The sequence below is a fragment of the Oncorhynchus mykiss genome, chromosome 18, assembly GCF_057628025.1.
Source record: "Oncorhynchus mykiss isolate SJ-2025 chromosome 18, ASM5762802v1, whole genome shotgun sequence".
Lineage (NCBI taxonomy): Eukaryota > Metazoa > Chordata > Actinopteri > Salmoniformes > Salmonidae > Oncorhynchus > Oncorhynchus mykiss.
Window position 1 is genome coordinate 41,111,532 of NC_143039.1, and position 24,128 is coordinate 41,135,659.

At 42.3% G+C, this 24,128-nt stretch overlaps 2 protein-coding genes across 4 annotated transcripts; one reads left to right on the top strand and one right to left on the bottom strand.

Annotated features, from left to right (window-relative positions):
* Window positions 1-40: 40 nt before the first annotated feature.
* LOC110496036 (palmitoyltransferase ZDHHC3) lies at window positions 41-13,306 on the bottom strand. Of its 3 annotated transcripts, none has more exons than XM_021571671.3 (8): window positions 12,845-13,256; window positions 12,703-12,725; window positions 8,371-8,705; window positions 7,836-7,960; window positions 6,277-6,373; window positions 4,049-4,130; window positions 3,515-3,645; window positions 41-3,145 (listed from the first exon to the last, which is right to left on the bottom strand). In XM_021571671.3, exons 3-8 carry the CDS (start codon window positions 8,674-8,676, stop codon window positions 2,987-2,989), a joined length of 900 nt encoding a protein of 299 aa, XP_021427346.1. In that variant the 5' UTR covers window positions 8,677-8,705; window positions 12,703-12,725; window positions 12,845-13,256; the 3' UTR covers window positions 41-2,986. The 3 variants fall into 3 exon arrangements, with proteins under 3 accessions (XP_021427346.1, XP_021427347.1, XP_021427345.1); XM_021571672.3 differs by having other exon boundaries at window positions 8,371-8,708; window positions 12,845-13,124; XM_021571670.3 differs by having other exon boundaries at window positions 8,371-8,708; window positions 12,703-13,306.
* Window positions 13,307-14,368: 1,062 nt separating this feature from the next.
* Window positions 14,369-23,615, top strand: exosc7 (exosome component 7). The gene is made up of 8 exons (XM_021571673.3): window positions 14,369-14,502; window positions 14,708-14,809; window positions 14,937-15,031; window positions 15,148-15,313; window positions 18,599-18,669; window positions 18,817-18,940; window positions 19,106-19,261; window positions 23,455-23,615. Exons 1-8 carry the CDS (start codon window positions 14,446-14,448, stop codon window positions 23,557-23,559), a joined length of 876 nt encoding a protein of 291 aa, XP_021427348.1. The 5' UTR covers window positions 14,369-14,445; the 3' UTR covers window positions 23,560-23,615.
* Window positions 23,616-24,128: the final 513 nt, after the last annotated feature.

The window sequence follows — 24,128 nt, forward strand, 5'->3', positions numbered from 1 at the left end:
AGAAAAAGGTGACTGTCGTGATAGTGTCATGCTGCTTTAGTGACTTCAAAGTTGATTTTATTCTTCATAATACATTTTTTTTAATCTATAAAATGTGGTCCATACACATTTCAAATGACACCCATGCCGTGCAAATGCACTCTGCATTCTCAATTAAGAGAGAAACATTTTTGTTTGATGAATACATAACCATTGTGTTCATTCAGCATGGCTTTGACAGTCTGTAAAAATGCATTTTCATAAAAGGCGTATGTTTCTGAAAGTTTCCCCTGTGGCCTCAATGGTACATTCCACCATAAGCTGTACAAAATGATATGCAGGGAGGGTGAAAGAGTTCAGAGATTCCTCATTCATAAACCAGAACATATGGCACCAAAAATATTCTACATGAGTTAGGCTGTGCCCCAAATGGCACTCTATTCCCTACACAGTACACAACTTTTGACTAGAGCCCTGTGGGAATAGAGCCCCATTTGGGATGTAGCCATTCCGTTCATCACCAACAGCAAATACTCTTTCTATAGTAAGGCTTCTGAACACACGATTGATTGTGTGATCATTTTCTCACAGACAAAGGCATTTTCACTGAAGTATCTGCTTTGAATATTAAGCTTGTTTGTTTGCAATTGGCCTAGAGCCAATCTAGACTGTCTCTAGGAGACCGGTCTGTGCCTTTACATAATGTGTGAACTAGTTAGCATGGTCCACAATGTTCTTTCAGGTTTCAGTGCACGTTTCAGTGGCCTAAATGTCATCACCAATGTTTGTCCCGCAAAGCTTAGCTCGGTCAGATTCATACCCACAAATGTCAAGCCGATAGCCTGTTTTGATATGACATTTAACAAATTCCATTTAGTGAACACAGGGGAATTACACATAGCTGCAGGCTTCTGTTCCAAAACATTAAATATTATGTACATTTGATTTACCAGTTGTATTCAGTGATTCAGTGTATTCAGTGATCAAATGAAAATCTCAGAGGGCATTACAGTACTTTTTCTATAGAAACAGTTGTCACATACACCAGCCAGTAAGACATCATGCTTACAACAGACAACCATCCACCACTGTCACCAGCCTTCGGAGGGGACCCATCCTGCACATGGACATGACTGACAGCTTGTGAGAGGAAGCAGATACCCTATTCAACTGAAACTTAAGGTTACAGAGCTACAAAAATATATTTACCCAACTGCCATTGTGTACTGTCCTATAAGTAGGGGGGGGGGGGGGTACGGGGCTGAGCAAATTTGAGGTGTTGTGAGCGGAAACTTGAACGTTGTGAGAATTCTGTGCAAGTTCCGACACGCGATTACAGTGAAAACTGAGGTGGAACCCTTAGTTTTAGACAGTAACCAATAGGCTATTGTGGCTATTTGAGCATAATGTAGTCCTACCAACAAAACCAATGGAGCAAATCCCATAACATTTTCAGATAGAAATCAAAAGCAATTTCTATGATATAGCCTACAGTAGTCTATATGTGGTGTTCAATGCAGGCCTACATTGCATGACACCTTTAAAAATTTTTACATTATGAAGGGTTTGACATTAATTAATTACTTTTTACTTGGTCTGTAACACCATGGGCCAAATAGGTACATTGCATTGTATGATGCAAGAAACCACTTTTCAAATAATTAATTATTATCATTCAGAGAATTAGACAATGAAGACTACCCCTCTGCCTATTGGCTCATTTCCATATTCAAGGCCGTCTCAAAATACAACACTGCCCCTTTAATTAAAACACACACGCTTTTTACCTGACTAGTTTTTCAAAACCAGCTTAAAGGGGCTGATATAATTAAGCAATAAGGCGCGAGGGGGTGTGGTATATGGCCAATATACCACGGCTACGGGCTGTTTTTAGGCACGACGCAACGTGGAGTGCCTGGATACAGCCCTTAGCGGTGGTGTATTGGTCATATACCACAAACCCCTGTGGTGCCTTATTTCTATTATAAACTGGTTACCAATGTAATTAGAGCAGTAAAAATACATGTTTTGTCAAACCCGTGGTATACAGTCTGATATAGCTGTCAGCTAATCAGCATTCAGGGCTCGAACATCCCAGTTTATAATGTTGATTGGATCACAGAAAAAACGTTGATCTATGTAGTGCAACCTAATGGGGTGAACTCGGTGAAGTTCAACCTCTGGAGTCTGCGCGGCCTGGCATTTCTTCTGTGCGGCAGTCCTGCAGGAGGTGAGCAGCCACGCATGCCTATAAGGCAAAGACTCTGCAGCTTGCAGCAACAGATTTGGCTGTTCTAAACAGCAAATGTAATGCCTTGTGGGTCGGTAGTACATCAACAGCGTGGCGCTGGCACCAAAGGCTATAGCTTATACCCATAAAGGATACTTTATGGAAAGGCTGAGGTACTGCAACATTGGAAGAGAAAATATGCCTATTGGAACTGATTGTTTTTGTCCACTGAAAAGCCCATCTGAGTTCAGGTCATGCGTTTGCTTTGTTTAGGCCTAGTCCTCAAAACGGGACATGAACAAATACAGGAAATACTGTACGTTGGGTTTAAGAGTGTCTACCCTTTCTATCCCGAAGGTAGAGCCTAGTTTATAGCCACGTCAGATTCAGTCTCTGGCTAGGTTACATCAGTAAGTGCTCTCTTTCATGTTAAACGTGAGAGAAGCAGAGACTCATTTTACAGTTGATGGTTTTGCAGGGCTTGGCTGTGATTGTGAACAGAAGGGGAAATAACTTGTTTTTCATACAGGTATCAAAATCAGCACCAGGCAAAGAAAACTAAAATAAGTGACAAGTATTAAAAACAGGCAGAAAGAGGTTTTTCACGAAGAAGACCCTGAAATTTAAAAATGATCAAAAACAGAAAAGGAGAAGAAGTGTCAAGAGTTAATGCTCAGTGAAGTCAGGCGGTGGGAACACCTTCGCCTGTACGCATCATCAGTCCGCACCCTGAAAGACAGGCTGGTAGCACGGGTGCTGGAGCTTGGCTTCTTCTTCTCAGACAACGTACTGGTAATAGTCTGCCTTCCCGTGGTCGGGGGTTGCAAAGGGACTTAGCCAGGCTATGGAGAACGGATGGCCAAATACCACCCTCATGTTCATCCACTTTGTCCTTTTAACCCATCTTCTCTCCTCCTTTTTCAACTGCTCTATGCCCTGTTGATAAGATCCAACAGGCAAAACATCAGCAGGAGACCATGTGTCTCAAAATAATCCTGGCTACTTATACATCTTGGGGACGGTTCCATCCAGAACCTGAATAAAGCTATGTGCAATCTGGATCTAGTAACTAAGCAGCATGGTTGGGGCCAATTCCGTTTCAATTCAGGAAGCAAACTGGAATTCTAATTCCAATTGTCCTCAACGCTTTTCTATGACAAAAAATGGAATTGGAATTCCAGTTGACTTCCTAAATGTTCAAATGGAATCATCCCCAAACCTGCTGAGCAGCGATGGTTAAGAAGGAAGAGAGGAGCATTGAGTGGGGGAGTAAATGGGAGCTGGTGGCGTGTTCTGTTCACTTACCGTCTCATCGGTACAGATGGAATGGACCTGGGTCCCAAACATCACTGAGGTGAAAATGAGGAAGAGGAGTCCCTCAAAGCAGAGGAAGATGAGGAGGATGACGGTCGCAGGAGGAGAGAATGTACTGCACTCTGGGGAGGGCCGAGGGAAGAGAGGAGAAGGGAGAGAAGAGGTTTAAACTGGAGGGCACTGATAGTCTGGAAGCTGAGGAGAGGGGTGCTGGGTTCCTTCTCATCAGGTAAGTATTATCTTAGGGGGCAGGAAAGGAGAGACAAAAGGTTGATATCCTGTATGTGGCATTGACCAATTAAGTCATGCTTTAACAAAGAGAGAGTCAAAGGAGAACAATCAGGGTACTGGAAAGGAAAACAACATGATACTTATGAAGTAGTGGAAATAAATAATTGCAAATGGAAACCACAACACCAAATCCATGAAATGTTTTTCTCTGTTGCGGAAGAACCACGCAAAGTTAAAAACAGTATGGTGGATTTGACAGGGAAAGCTAACATAGCTGAACAGCATGGTACTCACTCGTCCAGTCTGACTCGAAGCAGAAGATAAAATGGAAGGCAACCATGACCAGGGCATGGAGGGATATCAGTGCAATGTACATCTGAAGGGAGACAAATATTACATCGCATCAGCTAACACAGTAGTAACACTACATCAGCTAACACAGTAGTAACACTACATCAGCTAACACAGTAGTAACACTACATCAGCTAACACAGTAGTAACACTACATCAGCTAACACAGTAGTAACACTACATCAGCTAACACAGTAGTAACACTACATCAGCTAACACAGTAGTAACACTACATCAGTTAGCACAGTAATAACACTACATCAGCTAGCACAGTAGTAACACTACATCAGCTAACACAGTAGTAACACTACATCAGCTAACACAGTAGTAACACTACATCAGCTAACACAGTAGTAAAGCTACATCAGCTAACACAGTAGTAACACTACATCAGCTAACACAGTAGTAACACTACATCAGCTAACACAGTAGTAGCACTACATCAGCTAACACAGTACTAACACTACATCAGCTAACACAGTAGTAACACTACATCAGCTAACACAGTAGTAACACTACATCAGCTAACACAGTATTAACACTACATCAGCTAACACAGTATTAACACTACATCAACTAACACAGTAGTAACACTACATCAGCTAACACAGTAGTAACACTACATCAACTAACACAGTAGTAACACTACATCAGCTAACACAGTAGTAACACTACATCAACTAACACAGTAGTAACACTACATCAGCTAACACAGTAGTAACACTACATCAGCTAACACAGTAGTAACACTACATCAGCTAACACAGTAGTAGCACTACATCAGCTAACACAGTACTAACACTACATCAGCTAACACAGTAGTAACACTACATCAGCTAACACAGTAGTAACACTACATCAGCTAACACAGTATTAACACTACATCAGCTAACACAGTATTAACACTACATCAACTAACACAGTAGTAACACTACATCAGCTAACACAGTAGTAACACTACATCAACTAACACAGTAGTAACACTACATCAGCTAACACAGTAGTAACACTACATCAACTAACACAGTAGTAACACTACATCAGCTAACACAGTAGTAACACTACATCAGCTAACACAGTAGTAACACTACATCAGCTAGCACAGTAGTAACACTACATCAGCTAACACAGTAGTAACACTACATCAGCTAACACAGTAGTAACACTACATCAGTTAACACAGTAGTAACACTACATCAGTTAACACAGTAGTAACACTACATCAGTTAACCACGCAGTGCTCTTATTTTGAAAAAGTATTTATCAGAATTCTGTCAAGATTGTGTACATCGTTATGGATACAGGTATCCTATGTGTATTTGTTTTCTCTCCTTCAGCCCTAGTCACAGGTTTCACTCATCAGTCGCCAATCAGAAGACACGCCTGCTCCTTTTCCCTTACCCAATCACATCTCCATGGTTTTCCCAAACACTCTCTGCCCGTCTCTCCCTCCGGATAGAGATCATCTATCTTTTGTTTTTGCATCTACATGTCACATTTGCCCGTTATTATGTATTGGAATTGTAATATTGTGTATGACTGTTTTTTTGTTGGTGGGAAAAGGGGATACCAAGACAAGTCGCCCGTGGGCATACATTACCCGTAGGAAAACCTTGTCTAAGAACCCTGGTTAGAACTGGGCGGACCACCCACTGTATTTCATTGGTCAGTTAGCTAGCTGTGCTTGAGGAAGGTAAAGACTAGATTAGGGGTTTTTGGATATTTATTAGTTCTTTCCTTGGGTCCAGCTCAGCCCTTTTCCACCCCATTACCGTGTGTTTGACGGTAGATTTAAATTGTCTGTTGTTATTAGTTCTCCCTGCTCCTTTTCACTGTTATGATTTGAATGAGATATGTTACGGGTCTCGTTTCCATCTCCCCCTAGACTGCAGGGCCAAAGGGGTTCATAACATCCATAATGGAATAATGTGTTGTCTTGATGAATGTGGGCGAGAGTTTGCAGGTCTGTAGGAGGACATTAGTCAGCATTAACTAAGGTAGGAGGACATTAGTCAGCATTAACTGTAAGGTAGGAACACATTAGTCAGCAATAACTGAAAGGTATGATTGCTGAGACAAGTAGCAACATCTCATATGAGGGAGTCAATAACAGCTTGTTGTGAATGTATGTTTGCGTAATAGCTGAGTAGCTCGAGGCTAAAAACACTCACTGTGAAAAGCACAAAGAATTTCTGGTTCTTCTCTCCTACGCAGTTGTTTACCCATGGGCAATGGTGGTCCATCTTCTTGATACAGCGTTTACACACACTGAGAGGGGCACACACAAGGACATGACAGCATGGAACAGCCACATAGAGAAAGAGGCCTGGAAATATGAGCCAAACCGTGACCTACACAAGCTGCTCCTTCTGGAAGCATGAAGACCAGCCACAACGCCTAGTTAATTAAATCCGGCAATTCAGAACACGCACACCAACACAGCAGAGTGAGTGGAGAGATACTCCTTCTAGCCACCTTCAGCTGCATGTCTGCACTATATAGGGAATAAGGTCACATTTGGGACAAACAACATGTTGACATTTATGGAGATGAGCGATGGGAATAACCAGCTGAACTGGACTCTCCCATCACACAGGGGAGTCACAGCGGAGACATATTATTTAAGGAAGAGGGTAGCAGACTGACAACTCAACTATCTGCCATATGGAGCTGCAATATGCTCAGAGGTGTTCTGATACCATGGTATTCTCTGAAGGTGGAACAAGTGTTACAGTATGGGGTTATGATGTTTATACTATATGCTTTAGAGGTGTTCTGATACCATGGTATTCTCTGAAGGTGGAACAAGTGTTACAGTATGGTGTCATGATATTTATACTACATGGTCACATCAATTCACATTTTTTGTTGCTATGTACTTTTTTTCCAATTCCTACTTCAACTAATCCCTTTTTGTTTTAGCCATTTCCATCCCCTTGAAACTATGTTAAAGCACAAGTCCGGGGAACAACTCCTTAGCCATCCAGTAAGTACCAGTGGGTATAAGTAATGCAGCAAGGCTGAGGCTAAACAACATTGTCAGGAGAGAACATTAGAAGAAAATAAGTGGAACAGGACAGACTAGACTGCAGCAGTCCTGTACTGTACCTGCAGTGGTGAGCTCTGTCAGGCTTTATACTGCAGCAGTCCTGTACTGTACCTGCAGTGGTGAGCTCTGTCAGGCTTTATACTGCAGCAGTCCTGTACTGTACCTGCAGTGGTGAGCTCTGTCAGGCTTTATACTGCAGCAGTCCTGTACTGTACCTGCAGTGGTGAGCTCTGTCAGGCTTTATACTGCAGCAGTCCTGTACTGTACCTGCAGTGGTGAGCTCTGTCAGGCTTTATACTGCAGCAGTCCTGTACTGTACCTGCAGTGGTGAGCTCTGTCAGGCTTTATACTGCAGCAGTCCTGTACTGTACCTGCAGTGGTGAGCTCTGTCAGGCTTTATACTGCAGCAGTCCTGTACTGTACCTGCAGTGGTGAGCTCTGTCAGGCTTTATACTGCAGCAGTCCTGTACTGTACCTGCAGTGGTGAGCTCTGTCAGGCTTTATACTGCAGCAGTCCTGTACTGTACCTGCAGTGGTGAGCTCTGTCAGGCTTTATACTGCAGCAGTCCTGTACTGTACCTGCAGTGGTGAGCTCTGTCAGGCTTTATACTGCAGCAGTCCTGTACTGTACCTGCAGTGGTGAGCTGTCAGGCTTTATACTGCAGCAGTCCTGTACTGTACCTGCAGTGGTGAGCTCTGTCAGGCTTGATACTGCAGCACTTGGGACATTTGTAGACCACCTGACCGGGCTTGAGCTGCAGGCTCTCGATAAACTCCTTGGTCGCGTTCCCTTTAGGCACCGCACCCTGGGAGAGAGGCACGGGTTAGGACAGGGGCATTCATTCATATCTGAAACCCATCTGAAAACAAGAGTTCTCTACAAGCAGGTTTTCTAGTGAAGACAACTTATTTCTAGACTGAAAGCACTGCATTCGACAGTTTAGCCTGAGAGTCCAGTCACTGACTCACTGGGTGCGTCCCAATAGTATCTCCTTTCTCCTGAAGTGTGTACTCATTCACCACTGCCCACAAATCTAATAGCATTGGATTGGTGGAGGCATGGGCTAGTAAGAATATCCACCATATTTTTGATTCCAGTCATTTCCTTTCAAATCAGTGAAGGAAAATGATCATGTGCATACTTGGGGGGGGGGGGGCTAAATGGAACAAAGCCACAGAATCACTGAGACAGACAGACAAAGCCAGCCAGACTAACCGGGTCTGTGCACATGGCCCGGGCGTGCGAAGCCAGAGCGAGGAAGGCGAGGGTACTGAACAGTGCCCCGTTGATTAGACTATAGAGCAGGTTCTTGGCGGGCAGCAGCATGACGAAGAGCACCACGAACTCGGCGTAGAACACCAGGCACCAGGTGATGACGCCGCACGCGATGCCGCAGCAGTCGCGGATGAACCACATGGCGTCGGAACTGGGGCGGGTCGGGGGAGGGGCGCAGTGCTCGGGCTGCAGGTAACCGGCTTGCCTCTCGATGTCCCTGCAGCGGTGCGCCGGGCTCTTCTTCATTCTAGAGCGGATGCAGCTCTCTCCGCATGCTGCTGAGAGAAGGGTTTGGATGGTTAGGAATAGGCTACAGCTGTAGGTGTCAACGAAGTGATATCTGAGGTGCCAATGTTGCAATGCATTTTCTATGTTGTTGGAATGCGCAGTTGTTGTAGTGTAAATGAGAAACTACAGGTGTATACAGAAGTGATTAGGAAGTGAAGTGTCAATGTTGCATTGACTGTACAGACACTGTTGTTGGAACGTGGCGTTGTAGCCTGAAAACAAATGTTTGACTGAAAAGGCTAGAGACCTGTGTGTTGCATAATCTAAATGTATCTATTAACTATGGTGATGGAGCAACGTTGACATGCAATTCAATCATCTGTGCAAACAGACAGTAACGGACAAAGGGAGTGAGAGGAGACGGCGCATGAGCGTTTGAAGTTCCTGTTAGTCTGTTTTAAGGATTCTAAAGCAAGTCAATTACCCTGGTCAAAATGTCTCTGTGGTCATTTTTGGCCCACGTTTAGTAGAAACAGAATGTCAGGGTACTAAATATAGCCATATATGTCAAAACATACGAAGAAAAGTTCACAAAAGCGGAGTATTCACTGCCTTTTCAAATTTATTTATCAATCAAACGTATTTTATAAAAGACATTTTTACAAAAGCAGCTGCTTCAAGGTGCTTATGCAGAAAGATACCCAACATAAATCCCCAAAGAGCAAGCAATGCAAATGTAGAAGCACAGTGGCTAGGAAAAACTCCCCCCTCTGAAATCTGGCCTACAAGAGATCAGAATTACATCCATTGATGTGGCCAATTCAATCTCACTTTTATGATTAGCCACACTAGCTTAATTGAGCTTTAGCCTATCGGCTTTGAGGGGAACCCTGGTCCAACTGACATTCCTGCCAAAACTGTTTTCATATCATGTTTGTAAAAGCCCACTATTCAAGCATCCCTAACAGCCAGGGATATAGGCCAGTGAGTAAGTAGCCTCATAGTGACAATCAACCTGAGATAAACACATTACTGCACACACAAATGCACAAGCCTACACAGTGCCCTCCTCCCCATCCTCTGGTTGTCTCCGATATACACTACAGACTACAGTATTGTAGCCTGGGTAGTGCCTAGCGACAGACTCTGGACAGTCTGCCTACAGACAACAGGCTTAGAGCCCACCTGCTGTGTTAGTGGGCGTGATGTCCAGTCTGGCCATGGCTATCACTTTCCCCACTCAGCCCAGACATTACCATCTGCTGCTGATAGCCTGAATGTGTTAGCATAGCAGTAACGGCATCTAGCTAATTCACCGGGTCAGTGTGTCACTCTCTCTCTCTCACAGACACACACACACACAAACTACAACACTCCCATCCTGCAAATTGGGCGTAGCTAATAGCCAGAATGCAAGGATCCCTCTGTGGATTTGATAAGCGCAGGTGTGGAATGTTTGTGTTCGCCTAGTTAAATCATAAAATCATGATGCATATAATTTGTTTTGTCAAACAGCCAACAAATGGAAGGCCTTTGCTGTTATCCATCAAATGAAATATTCAGTTTGAGTCATTTCTGGTAGAACTTGCTTTAGACAAAGGAAGTGGAGTGCTAATATCTCCCAGGGGTTGTTCCAAGTCATTTCAGCAAGCCATGACACCCACCATCTCCTTGTTCTGAAATCATTTCTGTGGTCAGAAACATGTAAGATTAGCATTCCTGAAACATTATTTTGCTGAAATATAATGATTAAGTAGATTAAATTAAGTAGATTGATTGCCCCCAAATTTGCCATTTTAACTTATAGGATTCAAAACATTCAATAAATATAGTACTTAACATCTGATTTAGACCAAAACATTTAACAATGAGTAAGACATGAGGAATCCAAATAAAGTCAAAATCCACCCACCGCGCCAATCCCACCCCAACGAGTATACAGTATCAGTTCTCCATGTCTGACAAGTAGTATGGAGCTGTGTCTCTGAGTAATGTTTCCTCGTCTTATTTTATGTATTCTCAGTGAATTTGGTGATGTTTCTCCCATGTTCAAAGAAATTGAAGTGGTTAGGTTTATGTCCCGTCATACATACTGATATTACAAGGTTCTGACCACTAGATGGAAGAGGACCATCTAGTGGTCAGAACCGGGTAATATCAGGACGCAGGATGGGACACAAACCTAACAACTTTGATCACTCATTTCTCTGAACAGGGGGAAATTAGTATTTCCTAAATATTGGTGCATTACGGTAATGATAAGCAGGTTTCGGTAATGAGTGTTTCAGTTTGCCATTGAAAAACTGTACTGAGCTCTATTAGAGATTGAGTAACCCAATACATCATCAAACTGTGTCACTTGTTAATCCCAAATTATTTGCATAAAACAAAATCTGATCTTAATGCAATTGACTAAAATATCCCTTATTTTATCATAAGTACTGTAATTGTGTATGTATTATCAAATGTCAAAAGTGGACTTAAGCGTAAAAAAAAAACCTATTTTTAGACAAAGTAATTTCTCAAGTCTTTCAAATGTATTTAAAATGAGACTGTGCCATAAACTAGGCATCTTAGTATTCAGAATGATAGTTGATTGTTGCAGATGGATAATGGTTTTCTAATTCAATTTACTACTGCTATGGTTAACTGGTTTCTGAGAATCACCCGGTGGGTGTTGAAATCCTCTTTCTTGTGCTTTTTGAGGCGGAACAACCCATAAGTGAATCCATGTTGAGAGATGACTGAGCGTCACTCTCAGAGTGAACAAAGCTAACAGTATCTCTTGTACAACATCACAAATACTGTTTCATAGGAACCAATAAGTCAGGAACGTCACAGAAACGTTGCACTATATCATCTCTTAAAGCTTCATAAATCCAGTGACACAATCTGTTACCAAGGACGATGCTACTAATGAAGTCACTATAGCTACTATGGCATTTGTACACATAAGCCAAAGCACTGTCAAGAAAAACACTTCCAAGCAAGCGTCGATTATCTATTATCTGCTAAATCAATGCTCTTTTGTGGTTGACTGGAAGGGGGAGTGAATAAACTACTCTTTCACTGAATGACATGCTGCTGTTACTCTGAATGAACTGATTTGACTTTAGTATCATCTTTGTCTTACAGCAGAAAGTACTTTTACAAAACTGCCATTCTATTCTGCCGTTCGAAGCAGCAATAGTTTTTTAAATTGTATTTATTTAACTAGGCAAGTCAGTTAAGAACAAATTATTATTTACAATGAGGGACTACCCCGGCCAAACCCGGACGACGCTGGGCCAATTGTTCACCGCCCTATGGAACTCAACCATTAATAAACATAACGGCATATAATGTCTAACAGATGACTTCAATGGACCATTTACAGAAGACTGGAGGGTGATCACTGTATGAGCGCTATACCGCTGAATGAGACATCCGTTTAATGCATGATTTATAGGGATGCAGGACGAGCTGCTGCTTGGATGCCTCCAAACAGTACAACTGAGGAATGATGGCAGACACCGAGGAAGAGGCCACGTGAGGATGGGAGTGGAGATGTGTCTCAATAGGACGAAATAGCAGTTAACAGGCTGATGAGACTTCCGTTTATAACCTCTGCTGGCAGTCGCTGTCTGTGACATGAGATACTGCTGGCAGCTGAAAAGATACTGCTAACCTAGCCGAAAGGCCGGCAGATGGCGATATTGATCTGGTATTGATAGTCCTAACACTATCTATTTATTTAGAAATTTCCTAACAAACACCTTACACTGAGTGTAATAGTAAGATGACAAATGGAATGAAACTGGTCTTTTGATCAGTTGACCCTCTAAGTCACAATCACTGTTATTGAGCTAGAATAATATGGTTCATTAGCTAATGCAACAAATCTCGATTCTGCTGTCAGATTCAGAATATAATGCGAGCTAGCTTGGTAGCTCCAATGATTAGCATGGTTTCATCGGTTTTATGACTTTACTTACTTAGTTAGTTAGCCAATTTGGTTAGTTTAGCTAGGCAACGGTAGAAACAACCATGCTGATTTCAACTCACCTCTTTCCTGGTTGAGGAAATACCTTTCAGAGAAGAGAAACGTTACTCGGTTTGACAGTCTGGCACGCAAACGTCAGCTAGGTAACGTTTCACCATTCACAACAGTAAATCGTAGCTAATTGTACCAAGTTAGCTAGCTTACGTTCACTAGCTGGTTATCCTTGCTAGCGTGGAGGTAGTTAGCAGTACCCCTTGTTGGGTCTCACTATTCACGCTTGACGTATCGAGTCCATCGTTAAACTACAAAACCACTTCGTTTCAATATTTCCTGTGATTCATTTGGAAATGTCCATAAGTGCAGACCTAACGTTACTAGTTCGGTAGGTGGATGCCTGTTTCCCCATTACTCAATATAGAAAGCGCTCTCTGGCAAGCAAGAAAAGATCTGAGGAAAAACAGGAAGTGCCCTGCCTTCCATGCGCAAGACTTCAGTGCGCTCCAAAGGTTATCTGGCGTTCCAAGCACCTGAAGATGCCCCAGTATATTTGTTGCCTCTGCAAGCAGATCTAGGAACAGATTTGCCTACCCAATCCCAAACTCAATCCCAAAGAACTGCATCTAAAAACCGATGTAGGATATTAGTGTAGCTAATGGCCCAAAACCCGGCAGATGGTGATATTGAGTCATTTTAGTGTACCGTCCAAAGCGAATGTATGCAGCTGGCTATTTAGCGTATAACACTTATATCCTCCATGGACCAGTTTGTACATAAATCGAGTCTGAATGGAGAATGTTTTAATGATGAGAATGTGGAAAATATGGGTACTTTCTTTATGAAACACATTTTCCACCACCATGTAAGAGTGGCTAATGGTACTTCCTGATGATGTGCCACACTTTCATCCAGGGGTAAACAGCAGACTGCTGTTACTTGATTGGCTGAACATCATACACCCAGGGTTGTATTCATGACAGAAACATTTACCATTTAAGAACCAAACAGAGAAAACAGAACGAAACGGGGCGGGATCTACCTGAATTTGTTCAATATAAACTCTTGTTTGCGTTTTCTGTTTGAAGTAAACGGTTTGCAACAGAATCAGCATAATGATTATACACCCCAGGACTAGCTTTCATGGGCATTAGCCGCTCTAGCATGGTTATGGAAAGTGGTGTTTCATAAGGAAATGACGCCAATTTCCCCTGTTTTTTTATCACCATTAAATCGAGTTGAGGAGGAAATCGACGCTGTTGCAATCTGAATGGAGAATGTTTTATGTTTGAACCGGTCCACGGGGGGGAGGGGGGGGGATACAAGTGTAGCCTGCTACATGGGCTCCCTTTGGACAGTAAGATGAAATGACTCAATATCGCCATCTGCTGGCCTTTGGGCTATGCATCTAACTCACTTTAAACTCCAACTGCACTACAAAGTAGTCTTTTGCAAAATATCATCCCTCGCCTACTTTTATGTAATAACTATAGCTATTTGTTAAAACATAGCAGTAATCAAATCGATCTTAATTAAAATTGTCTGAGTTTGAATGCATAACAAGCTAAATCATTGACATGTTATCTCAAAGGCAATAAAGTACAAATTCAAACAGTCCAAAAACACACAAAATTCCGGGCATTTGAATCGAATGGTAGATCTGTATTGATTTGTACACTGATCCAGCAACAATCTGGATAGTTTCTGCCACTGAGGTACAATAAGAAGCTGAGTTTTATCTGTGCCTTTTTGCCGCTCTTTGATGACGTACACAGCGGAAGAACACATGTGGTATTTTAGTGCAACGCATCATGGCTACTGTACAAGTCAGTGAGGCTGAAAAGGTGTATATTTTGCATGGTGTACGGGTAGGTGGTATTCTGAAAGATATCGCTACATGCTCTTGTTCAGTTGACCTTTTTGCGTGAATTCATTGTTTTATGGCTAGCTGTCTTTCTTTACCACAGCGAAAGGCATCCTCTTGGCATAGCTAGCTAACAAGCTAACGTTAATGCCAGAATGTGACAAGATGTTGTTCTTATGTTCTATGGTAATTTTTTTTTTTTTCACCAGGATGACTTACGGGTTGATGGACGAGGATGCGAGGACTACAGACACATGGAGATTGAGACAGACATGGTGTCAAATACAGATGGCTCAGCCAAAGTTACACTGGTAATTTCAATGCTCCTTGCAAAACAATGTTGCACATCAAAAAGCTAACACAGTGGGATCTGACATGTCAGACAGTGAGATCCATGTATCATATCCCTGCATTCAATATATGTCTTGTCTCTTGCAGGGGCATACAGACGTGCTAGTGGGAGTCAAAGCTGAAATGGGAAAGCCAAGGCCCATGGTCCCAGATGAAGGCTACCTGGAGTTTTTTGTTGATTGGTGAGTGCATTGTTGTTTTGCTTGGAGTACAGTATAATTCTGATATGTCGGACACTGGTGGTAGTGTTGTAACAAGTCATTTATGATGAATCGCCCTCTTTTTGTACACCTCCTAGCTCTGCCAATGCCACACCAGAATTTGAGGGTCGGGGTGGTGATGAGCTGGGCATGGAGTTGAGCAACACCCTGTACAAAGTGTTCAACAACAGATACAGTGTGGACCTGAAAAGCCTCTGCATCAGCCCAGGGGAACACTGCTGGGTGCTCTATGTGGACGTGCTGGTGAGTGACTGACACGGCAACGGGGCCTCAAAGTAGAGGTCTTAACAGGTTCTCAAATGGATCTGTGGCTTTCCCACCCGACGTGATATGCATCAATGAATTATAAAACAAAACATTGGACCCAAGGACAGTCAGACCCGTTCCGAAAAGGCCTGTGTACAAAACACACCCAGATCTGAGTAGAAAGGGAGAGAAAGAAACCTCCGACCTGGTGCTACCATCACCCTCAACAAAAGAACGGTATTGGCCAAATGATCCACAGTTACATGTCCTTAACTGCCTATAACAAATGACCAAAAAACTATTTGTTTCGACGTGTAGCATATTCAAAACTTCATAGCCTTGGTTTATTGGTTTTTACTTTCCTAAAACAATAATTGGCGACCTCACGGTTCAGATGCTTTAGGGCATTTAGGATATTGATATATATTTTTTTAATTAAAAAAAATATGAAAGAGAAGCTTTGGCCTTAGAGAGACCGATGGAGAGAAACCGGCTCCGTGTTCCCAACACCACTGCATTATTTATCCTTGTCAGACAGGCTACTACTGCTATACAGATAAAGGTGTACAGAAGGAGGCAAAATTTGTTAATTTTCAATCAGATTGTTATGTTTTTTTAAATTTTTATAAAGATAAGGATTACATTGTTCGATGAATAAAGGGGGAACTCTGGTAGGCCTAAAATATTCTTCCTCACTGCAAGTTCAACAGCAGGTGTCAATTGAAGCTCTGGTGCCTGGGGCGGACTTAGTGATTTGGAGGCCCCAGGCGAGGGCCAGTCTGATTGTCCAACAAATCACTTCAAAAAAATAGGTCACCTTTACATGTTCATCCAAAATAATTCCAGCATCCGAACAGTGCACTGTGCACCTGCCAGCTTCTCTTCAAATCGCAAGTGGCTGAAACTACTGTATCTCACCGGAGAAAGCACCTGAGCGAGCGAAACGGCGCCCCTCTTTTTGGCCAGACAGCATCGATACATGGGCTACACATGCTTGTCATTTGCCTTGATGATGGTGGCACTATTATCAGCAGCACCTGTCTTTTTACAAAATAAATGTGTATTGTATACCCTTAGAGTCTAAGGGCCCGGGGCTGGGTTTCTCCTAAGCTAGCCTCTTTGACAACCAGGCTTCCTTAATACGGGTAAGCCTGGGGAGGTTTATGGCAGAAAAATTGCTAAAAAGGGTGGAGACGCAGTGTAAATCAGAGACACCCCCCCCCCCCCCCCCCTGCTACATGTCAAACCAATGAAATGCCTTGCTTGGGCGGAGCTCCAATAGTGCTCACTAGATTAGTGTCGTGGGTGCAACAGTGTGCGCAGATTATTTTTTACACTCTATGATGGGAAATCGCTGATTTAAAACCTCAGCAAATGTTGCCTTATGTCGATTTCCACTTCTGACAAGACAGATTTAGATTTTTCCTCTGTGTGTTCTTTCATTTTCTGCAATGTTGCAAACTAGCATACTGAATAACTCTGCAAAATGTCCCTCCCGGTCTGAAAACAGTGTCGAACCTAACACGTAGCACAAACAGGCATGTGGGAGGGGGGGGGGGTTAAAATGTAACATCCAATCAAAATCTTGCTGCTGGGAGCCAACGGACCATTCAAACCGTTTTTGCAATTCTACAGACCTCCCAACGGAGGCGTGACAGCGATGAGATTTTGGAGGTATTGCAACGCGACGCTTCTACTAAGCTAAAATATGGAATTGTTTTAAGATGTTCATATCAAGGATAAGTTGACTATCTGATTTAGAATTTTAGGACTCCTGTAGGTATACTTTTTTTTTAAGGAAACATTGAATTTGGCCAAACTGCCATTAGCCCATAGAAGTACATTGAATAACAGATTCATACATGGGGGGGAACAATCACAAATTTCATCAAAAGGAAGAATGTTTTGAAGTGTCTATCCAATATCTGAGAGAGATATGGGAAAAATGTAACCAGTTTATAATAGCAGTAGGGCACCTCGGGAGTTTGTGGTATATGGCCAATATACCCTGGCTAAGGGCTGTATCCAGGCACTCCACGTTGCGTTGTGCTTAAGAACAGCCCTTAGCCGTGGTATATTGGCCATATACCATAGCCCCTCAGGCCTTATTGCTTAAGTAGTAGACCTTAAGTAGACCGTTCGGACACTACAGACGTTTTCATGACAAGACTGAATTTCGAGATGTCGCCTGGTCTGACAAACACAGCTGTAGTTCTGCCACCTTCCGCTGCAGATGTGGAATGCCGACATCAGCAGATGCGGTGGATTGAAGTGCAGCCCATGTAAAAATGAAACAAACTCTCTAGCTTTTAACAGACAGATTTTGAGTGATTGTTTTGGTTATTTATTGTCTCGAGGAGCATGGGGGTCCACCAAGCGGATAAATTATATATAAAGCAGCAGTCAAAAGTTTGGACACCTACTAATTTAAGGGTTTTTCTTTTGTTTTGACTGTTTTCTACATTATAGATTAATAGTGAAGACTTTAACTATGAAATAACACATGGAATCATGTAGTAACCAAAAAAGTGTTACGCAAGGTTTTTCCTATTCATGGTTTGAGTGCGAGTAGCCCCTATAACAGGCCTACCAGTAATTCTATTTTTATTGCTACAAATACAGCATTACAGTTGGAACTTAATTAGGCTGAAGAAAATGTCTCAGAATGAAATAAAAACACCTATTGCATAGTTAAAGACCTGGTTTAAACCTTCACAAAAGTTTTGAACATGCTAGGCCTATATTGCAGCAATTACCAACAGGTGAGTTCCCACTGTAGGCCTACTGCAAATGACAGCAAAAGGCTAATGATATTTATTTTACAACAGGTCTACTTGAGTAGCGGTGCGTGGGTAAAGTCACTGGGGAAGTCGAGCCAGAAAATGTAAAGGCATATTACAATATGTGTTATGATAATTGCATTGTTTGCTCTATAACCTGTTAGTTCATATACTGTACCTTGTGACTGTGATATATATATAGGCCTAAAAAGACAGTGGCAGAATACATTCAACCATACCTTTGTTTCATCACAAACCCTGGAGAGCGACCTCTGTCTAGTGAAGTCCACAAAACAGGAAAGCGAAGAGCTTTGACTAAGCTGAGCGGGAGCTGCCCTCCGTAGGGCTGGGTGGGCCAAGAGACCAGAGGTCCCAGTGTTCGGGTTGGGATGTAGGGTTTGCGCATAGCCTGAAGGTAGGGAGGGACAGTTCCCCTTGCAAAGTGTAATTGGTCTCTTTTATTTGTGTATGTGAAGTCATCACTTTTTATTTTGTTTCTCAGCTCCTGCAGTGTGATGGAAATCTTTTTGATGCCATCTCTGTTGCAATTAAAGCAGCTCTCTTCAATACAAAGTAAGGTGCTAAGCTTCAGTTACCACTTTGCTCATTAAATTGCAATAAATAGATGCTGTGATTTCATAGTCTGTCCTACAGAGCTCAAACAATAGAACATCTAGTCCTGAGTCAAACACTTTCTTCACCTTCCCTCTCTCCCAACAGAATTCCCAAAGTGCACATCTCTGAGGATGAGGAAGGAGGGAAGGAAATAGAGCTGTCAGACGACCCTTATGACTGCATGCGACTCAATGTGGAGAACGTTCCCTGCATCGTGACCTTGTGCAAGGTGGGTTCGGTCATTCACATGGCAACACCTGCTGAGATGGTATTAGTGTATCAAATCACATCATTTACATGAGTTTAGTTTAGACAAAGGATAGTAAAGCTGGATGGTTTTGTCCACAAATGATGGTTATTCACATATTATTTGTGTGTCCTCGTCTCACTCCAGGTGGGCCATAGGCACGTGGTGGACGCCACGCTGCAGGAGAAGGCGTGTTCAGTGGCCAGCCTGATCATCTCTGTCACACACAAGGGGACGGTCACCTGTGTCAGGAAGGTGGGGGGGGGCAGCCTGGACCCAGAGAGCATCTTTGAGATGACAGAGGTGAAATAGGATGCCTGTGCTCTTTTTCATACCATCTGTCCTCACCCAGGCAAACTTATTAGCATAGAATGTTCAGTTGTATCAAATTTGAACCTTATCAGCACATCACAAAGTTGGTTACACAATTACACCTTTTGTGTAGAGGAAATTCATTAAGTGTGTGAATGTACGGTTTATTTTGCTTGTGAATGCATTGTGCAATTTTTTTTTTGCAATTGCAATGCACGGTGCATTCGGAAAGTATTCGGACCCCTTCTGTTTTTCCACATTTTGTTACGTTACAGCCTTATTCTAAAATATATATTTTTTTAAATCAGCAATCTACACACAGTACTCCATAATGACAAAGAGAAAACAGGTTTTTAGACATTCTTGCAAAAAATTAAAATAAATAAGACAAGTATTCAGCCCCTTGCTTGTTCACATAATTATTAAGATCCTTTGCTTTGAGCACTGAAATTGAGCCCAGGTGCATCCATTGATCATCCTTGAGATGTTTCTACAACTTGATTGGACATGATTTGGAAAGGCACACACCTGTCCATATAAGGTCCCACAGTTGACAGTGCATGTCAGAGCAAAAAACCAAGCCATGATGTCAAAGGAATTGTCAGTAGATCTCAGAGACAGGATTGTGTTGATGCACAGATCTGGGGAAGGGTACCAAAACATTTCTGCAGCATTGAAGGTCGCCAAGAACACAGTGGCCTCCATCATTCTTAAATGGAGGAAGTTTGGAACCACCAAGACTCTTCCTAGATGTGGGCACCCGGCCAAACTGAGCAATCGGGGGAGAAGGGCCTTGGTCAGGGAGGTGACCAAGAACCTGATGGTCACTCTGACAGAGCTCCAGAGTTCCTCTGTGGAGATGGGAGAACCTTCCAGAAGGACAACCATTTCTGTAGCACTCCACCAATCAGGCCTTTATGTAGAGTGGCCAGGTGGAACCTCTCCTCAGTAAAAGGTACATGACAGCCCACTTGGAGTTTGACAAAAGGCACATAAAGACTCTCAGACCATGAGAAACAAGATTCTCTGGTCTGATGAAACCAAGATTGAACTTTTTGGCCTGAATGCCAAGCGTCACGTCTGGAGGAAACCTGGCACCATCCCTATGGTGAAGCGTGGTTGCAGCATCATGCCGTGGGGATGTTTTTCAGCGGCAAGGACTCTGGGACAAGTCAGGATTGAGGGAAAGATTAACGGAGCAAAGTACAGAGATCCTTGATGAAAACCTGCTCCAGAGTACTCAGGACCTCAGACTGGGGCAACAGTTCACTTTCCAACAGGACAACGACCATAAGCACACAGCCAAGACAACGCAGGAGTGGCTTCCGGACAAGTCTCTGAATGTCCTTGAGTGGCCTAGTCATAACCCGGACTTGAACTTGATCTAACATCTCTGGAGAGGCGTGAAAATAGCGGTGCAGCGACGTTCCCCATCCAACCTGACAGGATCTTGAGAGGATCTGAAGATAAGAATGGGAGAAACTCCCCAAATACTGGTGTGCCAAGCTTGTAGGGTCATACGCAAGAAGACTTGAAGCTGTAATCGCTGCTAAAGGTGCTTCAACAAAGTACTGAGTAAAGGGTCTGAATACTTATGTAAATATGATATTTCATTTACAAAAAAGTTCTATATACTAAAGATTTATGTGTGCACACACACTACCATTCAAAAGTTTGGGGTCACTTTGAAATGTCCTTGTTTTTGGAAGAAAATTTCTTTTTTTGTCCGTTTTAAAATAACATCAAGAAGTTGATGTACAACAACAAGTTGATAACAACAACAAGTTGATCCGAAATACAGTGTAGACATTGTTAATGTTGTAAATGACCATTGTAGCTGGAAACAGCTTTTTTTTATAATTAAAAAATATATATATATCTACGTACAGAAGCCCATTATCATCAACCATCACTCCCGTGTTCCAATGGCACGTTGTTAGCTAATCCAAGTTTATCATTTTAAAAAATCATTAGCATAACGCTTTTCCGATTTATGTTAGCACAGCTGAAAACTGATTAAAGAAGCAATAAAACTGTCCTTCTTTAGACTAGTTCAGTATCTGGATCATCAGCATTTGTGCGTTCGATTATAGGCTCAAAATGTCCAGAAACGAATAACTTTCTTCTGAAACTCGTCAGTCTATTTCTTGTTCTGAGAAAGGCTATTCCATGCGGGAAATTGCCAAAAAACTGTAGATCTCATACAGCGCTGTGTACTACTTCCTTCACAGAACAGTGCAAACTGGCTCTAAACAGATATAAAGAGTGGGAGGCCCCGGTGCACAACTGAGCAAGTGGACAAGTACATTAGTGTCTAGTTTGCGAAACAAATGCCTTCCAAGTCAACTGGCAGCTTTGTTAAATTGTACCCGCAAAACACCAGTCTCAACGTCAACAGTGAAGTGGCGACTCCGGGATGCTGGCCTTTTAGGAAGAGTTGCAAAGAAAAAGCCATATCTCAGACTAGCCAATAAAAATAAAAGATTAAGATGGGCAAATGAACACAAACACTGGACTGAGGAACTCTGCCTAGAAGGCCAGCATCCCGGAGTCACATCTTCACTGTTGATGTTGAGACTGGTGTTTTGCGGGTACTATTTAATGAAGCCGCCAGTCATTTACAACATTAACAATGTCTACACTATTTCTGATCAATTTGATGTTATTTTAATGGACAAAAACAAGAATTTCTAAGTGACCGCAAACTTTTGAACAAACAGTACCAGTCAAAGGTTTGGACACCAACTCATTCCAGGGTTTTTCTTTATTTTTCCTAATTTTTGTAGAGTAATGTTGAAGACATCAAAACTTTGAAATAACACATATCATGTAGTAACCAAAGAAGTGTTAAACAAATCAAAATATATTTTGTATTTGAGTTTTGTCAAAGTAGCCACCCTTTGCATTCTCTCAACCACCTTTACCTGGAATGTTTTTCCAACTGTCTTGAAGGAGTTCTCCAACTCATCCCAAACCATCTCAATTGGGTTGAGGTCAGGTGATTGTGGAGGCCAGGACATCTGATGCAGCACTCATCACTCTCCTTGTTCAAATAGCCATTACACAGCCTGGAGGTGTGTTTGGTCATTGTCCTGTTGAAAAACAAATGATAACGCAAATCAGATGGGATGGCATATTGCTGCAGAATGCTGTGGTAGCCATGCTGGTTAAGACTGCCTTGAATTCTAAATTAATCACTAAGTGTCAACAGTAAAGCACCATCACACCTCCTCCTCCTTGCTTTACAGTGGGAACCACACATGTGGATGTCCGCTCACCTACTCTGCCTCCACAAAGACACTGCGGTTGGCACCAAAAATCTCAAATTTGGACTCCTCAGACCAAAGGATAGATTTCCACTGGTTTAATGTCAATTGCTTGTGTTTCTTGGCCCAAGCAAGTCTCTTCTTCTTAGTGGTGGTTTCTTTGCAGCAGTTTGACCATGAAGGCCTGATTTTCACGCAGTCTCCTCTGAACAGTTGATGTTGAGATGTGTCTGTTACTTGAACTCTGAAGCATTTTTATGGGCTGCAATTTCTGAGGCTGGTAACTCCTAATGAACTTATCCTCTGCAGCAGAGGTAACTCTGGGTCTTCCATTCCTGTGGCGGTCCTCATGAGAGCCAGTTTCATCATAGCGCTTGATGGTTTTTGTAACTGCACTTGAAGAAACTTAAAGTTCTTGACATTTTCTGGTTTGACTGACCTTCATGTCTTAAAGTAATGGACTGTCGTTTCTCTTTGCTTATTTGAGTTATTCTTGCCATAATATGGACTTGGTCTTTTACCAAATAGGGCTATCTTCCGTATACCCCCTACCTGGTCACAACACAACTGATTGGCTCAAACACATTAAGGAAAGAAATTCCACAAATGTAGTTAAGAAGGAGCACATGTTCATTGAAATGCATTCCAGGTGAGTACCTCATGAAGCTGGTTGAGAGAATGCCAAGAGTGTGTAAAGTTGTCATCAAGGCAAAGGGTGGCTGCTTTGAAGAATCTCATTCAAAATATATTTTGATATTTTTAACACTTTGGTTACTACATGATTCTATATGTGTAATTTCATAGTTTTGATGTCTTTACTATTCTACAATGTTTTTTTTTTTAATAAAGAAAAACCCTTGTATGTGTATATCTATCCAACACAAACATATTCTGATGCTCTGTTGTGTGTCTCTACAGACAGGGAAACGGGTAGGGAAAGCCCTCCACGCCCCCCTCATGGCGCTTCTGCAGGAGGAGGAGAGTCTGGGAAAGAAGAGACAGAAAGTGGGCTTTCTTGGTTAGCATCACTGTTTTTGTAAATGTTTACTATTCTAATAAAGCATTTTATTTGTACAGTCTTTTTCCTTGTCTGTTTTCAGAGAAAAGTATGAAGGGTATTTATTTAAAGACTCATGCAATGTCTTCCTTACATGTCAAAGCAGGGAAATTCTGAATCACCAATACAAATTGTGTATGAGTATTTTGAACAGGGTCTTCTTGGCATTCAAATGGCTCCAATAAAAACTAAAGCCCCTTACCTTTTGAGTCTTCTAGGTTGGCCAGGATTTCAAATGTTCAGCATTAAGTGAAGTTAATATCAAAAGTGCTTCTACTGTATATCTTTTAAACTGAATGTTTTTCTGTAATTGAGTAGATACAACTCTGAAAGTCCTATTGTCCTTGCCATGTGTTAGTGTCATCAGAAAAGCACAAAGTGCACAGCTGAAAGAGATGTGAGACTTGACCATTTCCACTGCGTAAGAACCCTGGCCTGGGGTGTCTGCGCTGCCTGAACCTCTGTGGAAGAGCTACCACATAGCCTTCAACTGCATTGCCCTTGGGTGTAATCAGTACACCCTTGTCCAAGGACT